Raw genomic sequence first — 14,326 nt, forward strand, 5'->3', positions numbered from 1 at the left:
CCTGCAGCCCACCACTCTCCCCCCACACAGTCCACCTTGCATCTCACATCCCCCCTTCCAATACCTTACACCCCACATCTCTCCCCCTACACCTCACATCCCCCCTTCCTTTCAGTAACTCACAGCCCACACCTCTCTATCTACAGACATGCCTACCCAGTCACATGACCATCTGATGTCAGACAGGTTCTTCTGAGTACAGTATTCAGCCTTTTAACTTCAATAACAGCGGGAGGTGATCGGGGGAAAGTTTAACAACCAAAACACTTCAGGGGCATAGCAGGACATGCAGTAAGCTGTCTGGGGCCGCAGTTTAAAATCGGGACTGTCCTGCAGAACCCGGGACGGTTGGGAGCCATGTATTAGCTACTGGATGTCAGATCTGAATCTGGACCGATTTGTGGCGTAATAAGGGATAAAGGCCCATGCAGTATAAATATACAATCTTTTTTAGGTTTTATTTTGGTCTTTGACCTGTTTGTGGTTCAATATTGATTGTTCATGTGACAAATAGACATTTCATTACGGACAATTGATTGGCTAATAAAGTGTTAACTGGTCCTGCAGATTTTGTGCAGACATCGTCCAGAGTCTTCCTCCACCCCATCGGCTTTGCACCTGGAGGTTTATACAATACATTGGTACACACAACCTACTGTTGACTTGAGGGCAAAGTTGCTGTCGCCATAATCATCGGGCATTAACTTAAGGCTGATTGGGTGTTGTGACTACTCACAACACCAGAAGGTAAGAGGCCAATCAGGCTACCTTATCTTTTAATACTACTACTTATTTGCTCAATATACTACATTATATTTCCGCTCACTGTCTCTCCCCTTGTTTTGAGTTACCATCTCTTAGAAAACCTTGTAATATCTTACCAAAGTTACAGGCTCATAGTTTCCAGGCTCACTTTTACACCCCTTTTTGAACATTGGCACCACATTTGTTATGTGCCAATCCTGTGAAACAGACCAAGACAATACTGAATCCTTAAATATTAGATATAAGGGTCTGTATCACTGCACATAATTCCACATGTCTTCATTTTATTCTTAAACAGATAACATTTAATAGAGAACTTACAGTATACCTACTCAAGTCCTTGGTCAATGGATTTTCTTGTGTAAATATGTAAAGAAGGCATTTACTAGATCTGCCTTTTCCCCATCCTCTTCCACCATTACACACAGAATAATTTTGAGAAGACCTATATTGTCAGTTTTTACTTTCTTATTGTTTATGTAGTTGAAGAATAATTTTACTTTCCTCAGCAATTATTCTTTGCGCCTCGATCTTTGTTGTCTATTTGTCTTTTACACAATTTATTTTTCTCTTAATTTAAGTTGGTGAAAATTGCTTTCAGGCATCATGTCTCATTTGAAGAGCTCCTAAAGTACCAGTACAATGAAAACCCCAGAAAAATGACCCCATTTAGGAAACTACACCCCTCAAGGAATTTATGAAGGGTTATCATATTTGATGAAGCATGCGTGCGTTTGCCATTCTATTTTACATAGGTATGCTCGGTTCATTGAAATGCAACAAGACTACAGTTCAATTGTGAAGGTCATGTGTATATACTTTTAGACTTTACACTTATGATGAAAACATCGCCATCCAAAGGTAATGCTTGAACTGCTTAATAATGTCCTTTTGTTTATTCTAGGTGAAGCACTACCAGAGATGAGAGGAATGGGCAGACACTGGGCGCCGTGCCAAAGCAAGCTTATGCAATGTATCAAGAAACAGTACATGATAAGGAATAAGACTTGAGCCTGCGCATAGAGTCCAAAGGATGTCACAAAGACATTCTTCTGTTACTTCACCAAAAAAGATGATTGGACCATAATGATACGAGTACAATGATGATTGGTTAAATATATACTCTATAAGATAACAATAAACGCTTGTGAGACAGTCTACTCTGGTACACCTGCCGCAAGTAGCTCTATGCGCAAAGAAACTGATATTTGACTGTGCAGTGAATTATTCTGTGTCCGTGGTACCAGCACACACTCTCAATTAGGAAGACGTCGATCAGGAGTAAAAGGGCTGGAACAAATCCCACAGATACTCGTCTGTCTGAATGAGGACTAACAGAGCACCGTGCTCAATGGTACACTGATATATCACACATCTGTTTTCATTGGATGCAGATAGTACACAAGCCTAATTTCTAATGTATTCATTCACTTTAAAAAAAAAAAAAAAGAAGTAAAAAATACAAAGACTTTGAATAACAACGGTTGTTTTTTTTTTATTGACATGAGAAACGAATCAACTGAGAGCAAACAAGTCCATCCCATTAGCAGGTTCGTGTGTTGTCTATAGTGAACATGGAGAGCAAACATCCATTAAAAACGGGTGAATGAATAAGCCCTAAATATAATGTATATTAAGTTTTTCCAAAACAAAAATAAAAAATGTGACTTCCCAAGCACTGTGAAGATTATTAAAATTTATTGAGAAGATTTAAACACAGACACAGTTCAAGGTGTGATGTACAGCGTTTATTGGCAAAACAAAAAAATAAAGAAAAACCGGAAACTGTGAAGGTTGAGAAGCAATCATAAGGTCAAAGAACAGAAGAGCACAATTAACCGTTTTAATTTGATTAGCGGCAAAACTGAATTTTAATAGATTTCCAAGAGATTTCCTATTTCATGGTATAATATATTTTGGCTGTAAACCATGGCTGGTGCAAATTAGAAAAGCAGATTATTTTGTTTTCTTAACAAGGCCAATACATTTTTATTTCACTATAACAAACATTCAACAAGTGTTGTGACACAGCAGACGGCAGACTGGAATTATTTGCAGGGTTTGGAACAATATATATACGGTGGGAAATCTGTACAGGTTAAGGCTTAGCTCTCTACTAGGTATCAGAAGCAGAGTCAATGAAGCAGTTTTCAATGGTAATGGAAAGAAAAAAATCAACATTAAAACACACACAAAGAAAACAACGTGATGTCAAATGATTGTGATTAAACTAAGGAAACACATATGTACTCTCAGGGAAGTAGACCTAATATACACAGTAGAGAATGTCAATGCCGATTGCTGATCAGCAGGGTTCAACTTAATAACAAGGTTTAAAAAGTAAAAAAAAAAAAAAAATCTTGATTTCAAGTTAAAACTCTAAAAGAATGACTACCCCATATATAATAAGATGGGATATGCAAAGCACACGTCATCAGCAGTTAAATAGTCTCACAAGATTCAAGGGCTCTCCTTTTAATCCTATATAGTAATAAACCCAAGTAAAAGAAAGGTAATATTCAAGTGGTGTACTGAACGTTGTGTTATTGGCACGTATAAGATGTGGTCAAACATAATACTATACAGCTTCTAGGGTCTCGCGGTAATTCTTTTTATTCTTTTGTAAACAAAGGCTTACCACCTAACGAATGATACTTTGTTCAGAAGAAGGCATGGACTGTATATATAGTACATTAAGTTCACATAGTCTAATATTGTGGTGAGTGTGTGTACGTGCAGATATAACTGGAAACTGAGACGTGGAAAAGAAAAAAAATGCTGCCTTTTAATATTTGCTTCATGCAATACTGATTTAAATATGCTGAATTGCATTGCTTTTAATGGGAAGATATGCCTGCCGATGACTTTGTAATGGTCAAGCTAAATCCTTCAGGGCTGTAATTTCCTCAGACAGAAGTCAGCCAGGTTCTGTCTGTTGCTCCACAGAGGTGCTCATATTCCTAATGGTGTACATGACTGAGCTTGTTTTCAAGCCCCATTATTCCTGCAGGCAAGAGAAAGGCACAGTTATAAGAGCGCAGTAGGAAACCGCCATACTGTACTTGCTCTAGATAAATCACAGTGGGAGAACACACATCTAGCACATCTCAGATGATCTTTATCGAGAGGACTGACAAGCTGCCAGTGCTGAAACCATTTCAATAATGACATAGCTTTCACACTGTGTCTTTTGCAAATAGAAACAGGTTCTGAAACCAAAAATAACAAGTTTCCCTTTATTATACGTTCACAATGGTATCAAATGCACATAGCACAGCAGGAAAAAGCCAAACTGCAGCCACTTCAGGTCATTCAGCACCCAGTACACAATGCAATAAGTGGTTTAGATAGCATGTAGTTACGTGTATGATATATGCAGGAGTTTATGCTAGGTTAGCTTCACACCACACTTCAACCACTTTTTGACCCCTCAACAATTGCCTGTGCACATTTTTACAATAGATGACCAGCAGCTATTTTCTGGCCTGTAACTGTATGGCACTAGCTTGTCAGCGTCACCAGAGCAGAAGTTTTCCCAGCGACTGTGACTGCTATGGTAGATTCAAAAACTGTAAAGAATAAAAGGGTTTAAGGCCAGGGCCCCACGCAGCAAAAAATGGGATGTTTTACAGTCACAGCAAAATGGATGGGATTCCAGCGAATCTCTTCCACACACTGGAGAAAAAGAAGTGCAGTTGGAAACAATCACTGTTCTGGAAATCGCGGCATGTCAATTATACCTACAGAAACGCTGGCACTGTCCCTATAGGTATAATAGAAGCAGGAAGTCCGTAGAGGAAACCTCTGAATTTTCGGTGAAAAGTGATGCAGGAAAAACCGTAATGCATTGCCGCTGAGGTTTTTCCCACAGCGCTTTTTTGCTTCGGCCCGCTACACGTGGCCTTAGCCTAAGGGTAGACCAGTAGATCAGCTACAAAGGGCTACCAAATTGCTGAAATACTTCTGTTGTTAAAGGAAAAATGTATTACTATTTCACTTGTGAGTTGTTGCTAAAGTGGATCTCTCTCCCTATGTAACGGCAACACTGCACGGGGACAGGTCCGCTCTGCCAAATCTGTTACCAAGAATGGTACAAAAACATACTGTGCTATTTGGCTAGTAAAATGGATCTCAACAGTGACCGACACCTGGTTGCTATATATTTCCATACACAACTTCCCTGTGAGATGGGGGGGGTCTTCCCTTTGCTACTGTATACTTCTGTTACACAGCGCAGCATAGTGTGATGACTGATCCACATTAAGGGAATTGTATAAGTAGTTATATTCTTTAGAGTTTTCTGACCACTTAGAAGTCACGAGTTAATAAGAAAAACTCATTGCCAACTGTGTCTCATTATTAATTTGGTCCCCCAGACAATGCTTCATAAGAACTGAGGCCAGAAAATACCCAGGCTAAAGGCTGAATGCTGTAGGTAACTAACTGTATACAAGTGATACAAAAGTATACAACTGTATACAAACATGTTTACACATAGTGATGCTCTGAAAACAACTTTCTATTATGCAAGTATAAATTTATACATTTAAAGGTGTGTTGTTGTTTTGTTTTTTTTCAGTAGTAGCCTTATCTGTTTATTGCATTTACTATTCTAGGGTTAAAAACACATATAGGTAGAAAAATAGACCAAAAACATAATGCGATAAATTGCAGAGCCCTTTAATAATAAATTCCGATTAGGCAAATTTACATTACTTTATAATGGTCAAGGTTCTGTTTCCTGATATAGAGCTCCAAAGTCCCGCATAGACTGAATGGATGTGTAATCTTCATGCTCACACCATATTATTATCCAAATAACAGATGAGAGCGGACCTGCCCCCATAGTGTGTTGTTCTTGTTTAATGACAGATCTACCTCACCCCCTTATTTCCTACTTTTTAAAACGAATATGTCACTTTAGGTGAAAAGTAAGAGATTCTGAGACCGTTTTCTTGGGACACAAAAGGACAGATTTATTAAAACCGTCTAAAATCATATCCGTCTTAGTTGTCTATAGCAACCAATCACAGCACAACTTTCATTTTGTATTCTGCGCCTGAAAAATGAAAGCTACATTGCGATTGGTTGCTATGGGCAACGGTAACAGCTCTGCTTTAGAGACTGTTTTAATAAATTTGCCCCATTATATTTTATATTGGTGGTAAATTCTGGCCATTATGTTTCATGTTTAACCAAAAATACAAAATGTAACGAAAATTTTCCAAAATTAGGAATTTTTAAGAATTTCAATTAATCTTCTTTTAAGACAGCTAGTCATACCGGCCAAATTAGTTAATTATTAACACGTACCATATGTCTACTTTATGTTGAGATCATTATTACACAACTCCAGGGCACAGCTTATTTTGGAATTCAGCACAATGCGTTTTTCATTTTTCCATTTAAAAAAAAGCCATAACTTTTTTCTATTTTGTAGGTTGACAAAGCCATATGAGGGTTTGTTTTTTGTGTAAAAGTAGAATTTTTAGATGGTATTCTACAATATTTTAGTGTACTTTATTGGGTTTAATTTTATGGCAACATGATAATTGTAATTTTATAACAAAATATATATTTTTCTGTGCTTTATTACAATTCCATAAATTCAGATAATTTTTGCTACTTTAAAAAAAAAATAAAACCCATTCTTTCCAAAAATTAGCACTCCAAGGGGCATCATATTCTAGACATCCATACTTTTTTATTTTCTGGTTGACAAAGCTGTATGAGGGCTCCATTTTTGTGTCAGACTTAATTTTTAATTGGTAGTAATTATGATAATTTTTATTCCTTTTTTGTAAGGAGGCCAGTTGTTGAAAAAAGTATTCTGGCATTGTTTTTTTTCGCCTCTTCACAGCATGCAAACATGTGATCACTTAATTATCTGTACAATATGCTGCATTACTTCTGGCTCTGGCTGGAGATAATCTATAAATGGCAATTGGGAGTGGGGAGGAATAAGAGAAGGAGCCCCTTCTTAAACCACTAAGGCCCAGTTCACATCTGTATTCGGGTTTCCATTCAGGGAGCCCGCTTGTGGACCCCCCGAATGGAAGCCTATACCCATTAAAAAGTGGTTACCTAAAAGAAACATGCGAACCCCATAGACTGTAATGGAGTCTGTGTGGTTTCCGCACAAAACATGCGGAGAGAAAGTATTGCTTGCAGGTCTTTTCTCTCTGCATGTTTCGTGCAGAAACCGAGCGGAAAACACAAGGAACCCATTATAGTCTATGGGTCCACGGGTTTCCCAGGTAACTGTTTTTTAATGCGTATACATTTCTATTTGGGGGGGTCCTCAAGCAGACTCCCCGAACGGAAACCCAACCACAGATGTGAACCGAGCCTTAGATGCCACATTCAGTATTAATCATGGAATCTAAAGCTTTAATTCACTAGAACTGGAGTTCTCGGTCACTATTCCTGTAAATAGGGACTAAGTGTGATATGGCCCCATCAGCACCTAATGAATGCTCTGTGTTAAGCTGTAGATGTTTTCAATTAATAAACTGGATGTATTGGTTGCTCTGTTGGGATCCATTCTGGTTTCTGCTCTTATTGCACTCAGGTACGTGACACCAATACCAGTATGCACACCTTTGAAGTTAACTTGTTAGAATATGCTGTAATGTGTTGTTACCTTGTTAGTGATACTTTCCCTTATAGATAAACACAGACAATGTGACAGGATGCTATGCTTATGGATATGTGAAACCACAGGAAACATTGTATGAAGCAACATCCTTTAAAGAGGCATTTTTTAATTTAAACTTTCCTTTGCCTGCAACTGAAACTGTGGGACTGGTACAGAATGTGTGAAGATGGGTGGCAAGTCTGCCCTAAGATTCAGAGCAGAGATTCTGTAAAACATCACTGTATCAATGTCTTTGAGAACTGCCTCTTTAAAGTTATCACACCCAGAAAGCACTGAGTGTATACCCTCCAGCCATAGACAGCATTCAATGACCAGCATGCAAAAAAATTGTAAAATAATATTATGTATAAATGTGTTTTGTTCATGCATAAAAAAGAAACCTGCAACTTGTAAGCAAAGGGGAAGATGCCTTTTGCACATGCCAGCCTGCTTGGTCCAGGAAAGCAATGGATGCATCTTACCTTTGGTCAGTCCTCCCCATCTTCAGGTGTGATCTCTGTCTCTTTATGTACCACTACTTTGGTCACTGACATGTCAGGGTGCTGCTCTTTGGCCTCTTTAATTGCCTGAGCCAGCGCCTAACACAAGAAGAACCAAAAGGGGACGGAAACAAAAAGGGAGTGGAACATGCATGATCAGTGGGAAGGTGGATAGTCATGAAAAAAATCACCACTTACAAATGAGGAGACACAATTAAATGTGAATTACTTCTAAATTCCATGTAGAAGGCACACAAGAGTTTACACTTAGCCCATTCTTCATAAGAGATCTTTCATACACAATGTCAATTAAAACGCTCATCTTGAAGGAGATTGCAATGGAAACAGAAGCCGTAAATAAGCATGTCCTGACACTGCAGGTTATTAGTGGTAATAGTTAAAGGTGAAAGGGTTAAGTATGACCTCTGGTTACCGTATTCTGCTGATGAATCACTCACATCAAGTTACTGCAGCACCCTAGTAAGTATATATAGAATGCTTCTTCGCAGGCTACTTTACCTGATCATGGTCAATGTCAGCATCTCCGGTAATCACTATCCGCTTTTCAATTCTGGTCTCCGAAATGCCTCCTTTCACAGTCTATGCAGAGATGAAAATAACCAAAAAAATTCAGGTATCAAAAATCTGTTCATGCAAGAATTTCTTAGTCTCTTATCAGGGCTGGCCATTAATTCATGGTAGCTGGGCCTGATGTTTCACACTCAGACACACTCTGTGCAGGTACAGATAAGGAACATGGTATGTGCAATACGCCTAAGCAAGGTAATTGAAATGATTCTCTATGTAATCTCCCAAGTGCCTGTGCAGTTTACCTGGGCTAGTTTTAAATTAGCTTCCCACTTGAGGAAACACCCGGCTACAGCGAACAAACCTCCAAGTCCCAACACAATATACTACATGTAGACTCTCTAAATACAAATGTCTCCGTTGTCTACTGCTATATCTATTGTCAATAACATGACTAGCTATACTACTTACCTGCATATGTATTCCGTTTGGTTAGAGTCCACTTGAGGACCCCCCCAAACGGAATACCAACGCAACTGCAAGCGCTGTGCAGTTAAAGCACATGGACCCTATTCTAGTCTATTTACAGCACAGCGCTTGCAAATGCGTTTGTATTCCGTTCAGGGGGTCTCCATGTGGACTCTAACTGGACGGAATACATACGCAGGTGTGAACCAACCCTTACTCTGAAATGGTTACAGAGCATTTCAAATAAAGGGATCAAAAAGTGATTGGCCAAAACAGAAAATAAAATGGGGCAAGGTTAACCACTGGAGCTGCCACATCCTTGCCCAGTGGCTGCTTTTACTGGGAAAAAAGAGATCCATGTAGATTTTCACTGTGTGACTTTATTCTCTGCAGATAAGTGGTATTAAAAGCATTTGGCAGGTGGTCTTCCACTAAATGATCATGCACATGTTAATGCCGGTGCAGTTATTGTGATACAGTAATGGACTACACCTCTACCATGTTTATGCACAGTGAAGTCACGTTAATATGAACTCTCTCTACTTCCGACATTGGCAGCTCATAAAGGAAGTGAAATGCCGTGCGCTGGCTTGCAGATCACATACACCAATACATGCAGTCTGTCTTCCAGCCAGACATGGCAACGTCACATGGCTAGAAATATCTACCGGTGGTTGGAAGAGAAAAACTTCCATGTACTTCCCTGGCTTCCTAAGTCCCCACACAAACCCAATTCAGTGCCTTACTAAGTCACTCCCAGCTCATCTAGCTCCTGTCCACATTGCACACGGTGGTTGCTATAGATATTAGCTGGTGGTCATAATAATGCGACTCAATTACTGCAGTCCGTTTGGCAGAAGGGTCTGTGGTCTCTCCCTGGAAATCTCGATGCTACTCACAATACATATACGATCAGATTACAATTTGTAGTGAAAAAAAATTCTCAATGTGTTGTATGCAATTTCACAGAAAAGTATGCTGTGCGCAGTTCCACTGGCCCCCGTTAGATCTAAGAAACGTTATGCCATTTTTATGCTGTAATCTACACTGGGTACAATGTGGTGTAGATTTCAGTGTAGGTACACGGACTGCTAGAGGGTGTGCTTAAATTATGGCGAAGCAGGCACCTCATCAAAAATTAAGGACATCCTCCACTGGGCAGTCAATGCCAGTCCTAATATATCTCCCTTTGCTATTTTGTACTATTCACATACGCGAACGTTAACTTTTCCTCTAAACCTGTAAAATGCTGGATCTGATGAGATCTTATTTTTTCCTAAAACAGCCCTGTTTCCATCACACATGGGGAAAAAAAAAGAAAAAAGAAATTCTAAATCAAATACAAGTATCAATCAGTGTGCCTGTATCAAATTATCACAAAATTGCCTTGAGCTAATTTGACGTAGCCTCAAACAACGTGTTAGAAGGTACCACGATGAGAATTCTAATTCAGGACTGTTGGGAAGTGTTTAGAATGTGAGTGAAATACCATAAAGGAAAGAATAGGTGTATGGTCTATACCTTGTAATCCCAGTAACAAAATAAATTAAAGAAAAATTGAAAAGTAAATCTTTTATCACACAAATTTAGGAGCAATCTTCATAATGCAAACTCATAGTTACCTGCGGTCCCACAAACCGGAATTTTCAGTCCTCTGCTTTTTTCACAACATGACACCCGGACAATTTGTCATGATCTAGACATTGTTTATATAAATGCATATAAATCCTGCTATATTACTTCCCAGGGATGATTACATGGATTATCATTCATATTGATGTCATGCTTAGAAAGATAAGAATCTAAATAAGGCCTCAATTACACCAGTCAGATTGGATCAGAATATTGGATAAACTTTTTAAAGTCAAACCCAGCAAACAAATAATAAGAACAGGATGGGAGTTGTAGTTTCACAGCAGCTGGAGAGCCGAAGGTTCCCTATCCCTGCTGTAGTGGGTGATCTGTTCCCCATTCCTCCTTCAGCAGAGTCTGTAGTGGGTACTCTCTTCTCCATTCCTCCCTCAACAGAGTTAATAATGGGTGCTCTCTTCTCCATTCCTCTCTCAGCAGAATGTGTAGTGGGTGCTCTTCTCTATTCCTTCTCCTTCCTACTCTCAACAGTTAGTAATGGGTGCTCTCTTCTTTATTCCTCCTCCTTCCCTCAGCAGAGTCTGTAGTGGGTGCTCTTCTCTATTCCTTCTCCTTCCTACTCTCAACAGAGTTAGTAATGGGTGCTCTCTTCTTTATTCCTCCTCCTTCCCTCAGCAGTGTGTGTAGTGGGTGCTCTTTTCTTCCTCCTTCACTCAGCAGTGTGTGTAGTGGGTGCTCTCTTCTTTATTCCTCCTCCTTCCCTCAGCAGTGTGTGTAGTGGGTGCTCTCTTCTTTATTCCTCCGCCTTCCCTCAGGAGAGTGTGTAGTGGGTGCTCTCCTCCTCCTCCTTCCCTCAGCAGAGTCTGTAGTGGGTGCTCTCCTCTTCCTCCTTCCCTCAGTAGAGTCTGTAGTTGGTTCCCTCTTTTCTATTCAATGATACAGTATGTGAGATTTCTTCCACCTACCCTTGCAGACTGCATTGTGTGCATTTTCTTGCACATGCACGCTATTATACAATACAGCCTGTATGATTCTGAAGTTCAGAATGTTTTTCCCTCTTTCCACGCGCTCATCTTCCATGTACAGTCTCATGCCTCTCTCTATGCTTCTATCTCTAGGACTTAAGGAAGGGCACGTAGAGAAATCCAACACCGACATGGTCAGCATGCTGTCTATTTTATGTTAGTAGCAAGACAGCCAACGTTGTGCGTTAGAAAAGCAGAAAAATGGTAGGAAATAATATTAACAATGACATTTGCTTAAGGTCATGTCCACATGGTACAGAAATGCTGCTAAAAATCTCTGCAGAGAAAAACAAATCTGTACATGCATTTTTTCACTGTGTTTTGCCATTTTCCACAAAAAAGGTGTCCATATCCTTTGAACACAGAGCAATTATATTCACGCATCTCTTTTTCCCATGCATTGCTGGTTTTGGCTTAAAGAAATAGGATGAAACCAATTCTGGACAGATTCAGTCATGTTACCTGGGGAAGGTGAAGCGGTCGCTCCCTTCATGAATAGAGGGAACTAATAACTATGAGTTTGCAGTATTCTGTGATTTGACAAATGGCACTATATAGCATATACATAAAATGTCCCAATGTTTATGCCCACAGTACACGAGCTCAAGTGACGCAGTTAGGATGCAAAATAACTACTGCACGAGACCAGGCTCTAAATAATGTCCCAAAAACAGAACGTACATTTTTACTTTTCTTCTTTCACATAAATTCAGCTCAGAAAGAAATGTGGAAAATATACCCCTTGAGTTGCGATATCACAAAATACATAAAAAGTATTGAAAATAAGTATAACAACATATTGATCACAGTTTACTCACCTATTATTATACACACCGAGGAATAACTGATACATGTTTGCAATATGAAGAGCATGAATGGCGCCCTATAGAAGCGTGTAATAAGCAATCTGGCATGGGTACTCGTACTGAATCATGGTGGGATGACGTACACATAGTTAGGTGATTAACTTAATCAGTGAAATATTCAATTTTATACAGTTTGGCTCTATTATAGTCAAGAAAGTGAAAGTTAGTCCTAGACAAATATATAGGGCCTGAGCAATAAAATACTTGTGAGCAAATGATGGAAACTGTCACTGATACTATATATGGCTTTTTCTAATCATTTTTGAGAGTGAGATCAGATACAATAATAAAATATACATACCAGTTAGGTAATACGGACAAGACGCTACATCAACCTAAGGTAAAAGTGCTAATGTTTTAGGATGGGTTGTTTTATTAATAGTAAGTGGATTCTGCTTTGCTCTATAAAGGTTTGTGATGAGCAGGATTTCCATGTATTCTCTATGGTTAGAATGTGTGTAAAGGAAGGTTTTCCCGTTGCCTTATTCCTTACCAGGTGTAAACAGACATAAATACACAGTAGGAACTTACTTTGGTAATGTGTGTAGTAGTTGTAGTGCCAAGGGTTTCTGAAGTAATTGTCTGAGCGCTCATTAATACACCAGGATCTGTATCAGGACGGGATACCATCTAAAAACAAAGTGATGCAAGGACTTGGGTTTAATAGCAACACAGAATATTTTATTGGACCTCTGCACTTTGGGGTATATTATGGACCCTAGCCCTAAATGACATATCAATCCACCATGAAAAAAAAATATATATATATATATGAATATTCACAAATGCATATCTGTACCTTCAAGTGAAAGAGAGGTACATAGTCACAGGTAGAAAATACGATACAAAGGAATTCAAGCCTGATCTTAAATATGTCCTCCAAAGTGCACATGTATTTGTGAATACTACTTAGAACATTGCTAAGAGATGGCTGCTACGTTCCCATCAGCCCTATTTTGTCTGTTCTACTGGTCTGTCAAAATACCAGAAGAATGTAAAAAAGGATCAGTTCTATGATGGACCTGAACGGAGCCTGAGGGACCCCAATGACAATAATGGGGTCTCTTGGGTGTCTGTCATATTCAAGTGAAATTGCCAGTCAAAAGTAACACCCTGGTTGCCTACTTGCCACCCCTACAGTGAGCTTCGGAGCTTACTGAGCACTGACTTATTGAGTTTGATGCAAACAGCATGTGATGAGCTCCCTCTAGTGGTGAGTGCAGGCAGCTAGGGGGTTTTCTTTAAATTCCATCTCTATATAGTGGTGCAGAGCTGTGTAACAGAAACACAAAGCTTCAACAGCTACAATATAAAACTATACTAAGAAATTACCCAGCGGTTTGAATCCATTTACAATAAAAGAGGAAAATGGATGTCAAGGGGACAAACATTCACTTTAGGATCATGTATGACCATCTAGGAGATAAATATAGCATTATTTCTACTGGGGAACAGTTTATTGAGTAGTTGTTCTCTACCATGTCCCTACTATCTGCACTACATGGTACCAGGCCACTTCCATATGTAACAGTAGCCACTTTTCATAGAACAAAAGCAGAATTTGAAGCACAATTTTAAGAGAAGCTAATCTTTTCTCCTCACATGAATTGAAGTCTGATTTAAGTTAATGACCATCATGTAAAGAGTCAATGATAAAAATGCAGTTTCCGAATGTGAACCCTGTTGTAATAAATGGCAATGAAAATGTACACAAGGTAATGGCTAGCATTTGGACAACTCATTTCATATCCTTATACGCTTTCCCAATATGTTACTTGGTAGCCTAGAGGTAGGCAGAGCTGGCCACCTGCTAAGAAATATGCCCACATACAATACTGCACATTGATAAAGACTCTATAAACAATATGGGCTGCATACAACATTCCAGCCTTCATTTTTTATATAATAAGAAATCATGTTTTTTCCCCCTAAAACACTTACTATATT

At 39.1% G+C, this 14,326-nt stretch overlaps 1 protein-coding gene across 6 annotated transcripts in view; it reads right to left on the minus strand.

Moving 5' to 3' along the window:
• Positions 1 to 2,491: 2,491 nt before the first annotated feature.
• Positions 2,492 to 14,326, minus strand: part of EPB41L3 (erythrocyte membrane protein band 4.1 like 3) — a 145,749-nt gene continuing 133,914 nt past the window's right edge. For all 6 annotated transcript variants that reach the window (XM_075270642.1, XM_075270641.1, XM_075270640.1 and 3 more), the window contains 4 exons: positions 12,911 to 13,009; positions 8,422 to 8,502; positions 7,885 to 8,001; positions 2,492 to 3,769 (listed from right to left, as the gene is read on the minus strand). In XM_075270642.1, the coding sequence (XP_075126743.1) occupies positions 7,891 to 8,001; positions 8,422 to 8,502; positions 12,911 to 13,009 (291 nt within the window). In that variant the 3' untranslated portion in view covers positions 2,492 to 3,769; positions 7,885 to 7,890. The remainder of the gene's footprint in view (positions 3,770 to 7,884; positions 8,002 to 8,421; positions 8,503 to 12,910; positions 13,010 to 14,326) is intronic.

The sequence above is a fragment of the Leptodactylus fuscus genome, chromosome 4, assembly GCF_031893055.1.
Source record: "Leptodactylus fuscus isolate aLepFus1 chromosome 4, aLepFus1.hap2, whole genome shotgun sequence".
In the NCBI taxonomy this organism is placed as follows: Eukaryota; Metazoa; Chordata; class Amphibia; order Anura; family Leptodactylidae; genus Leptodactylus; species Leptodactylus fuscus.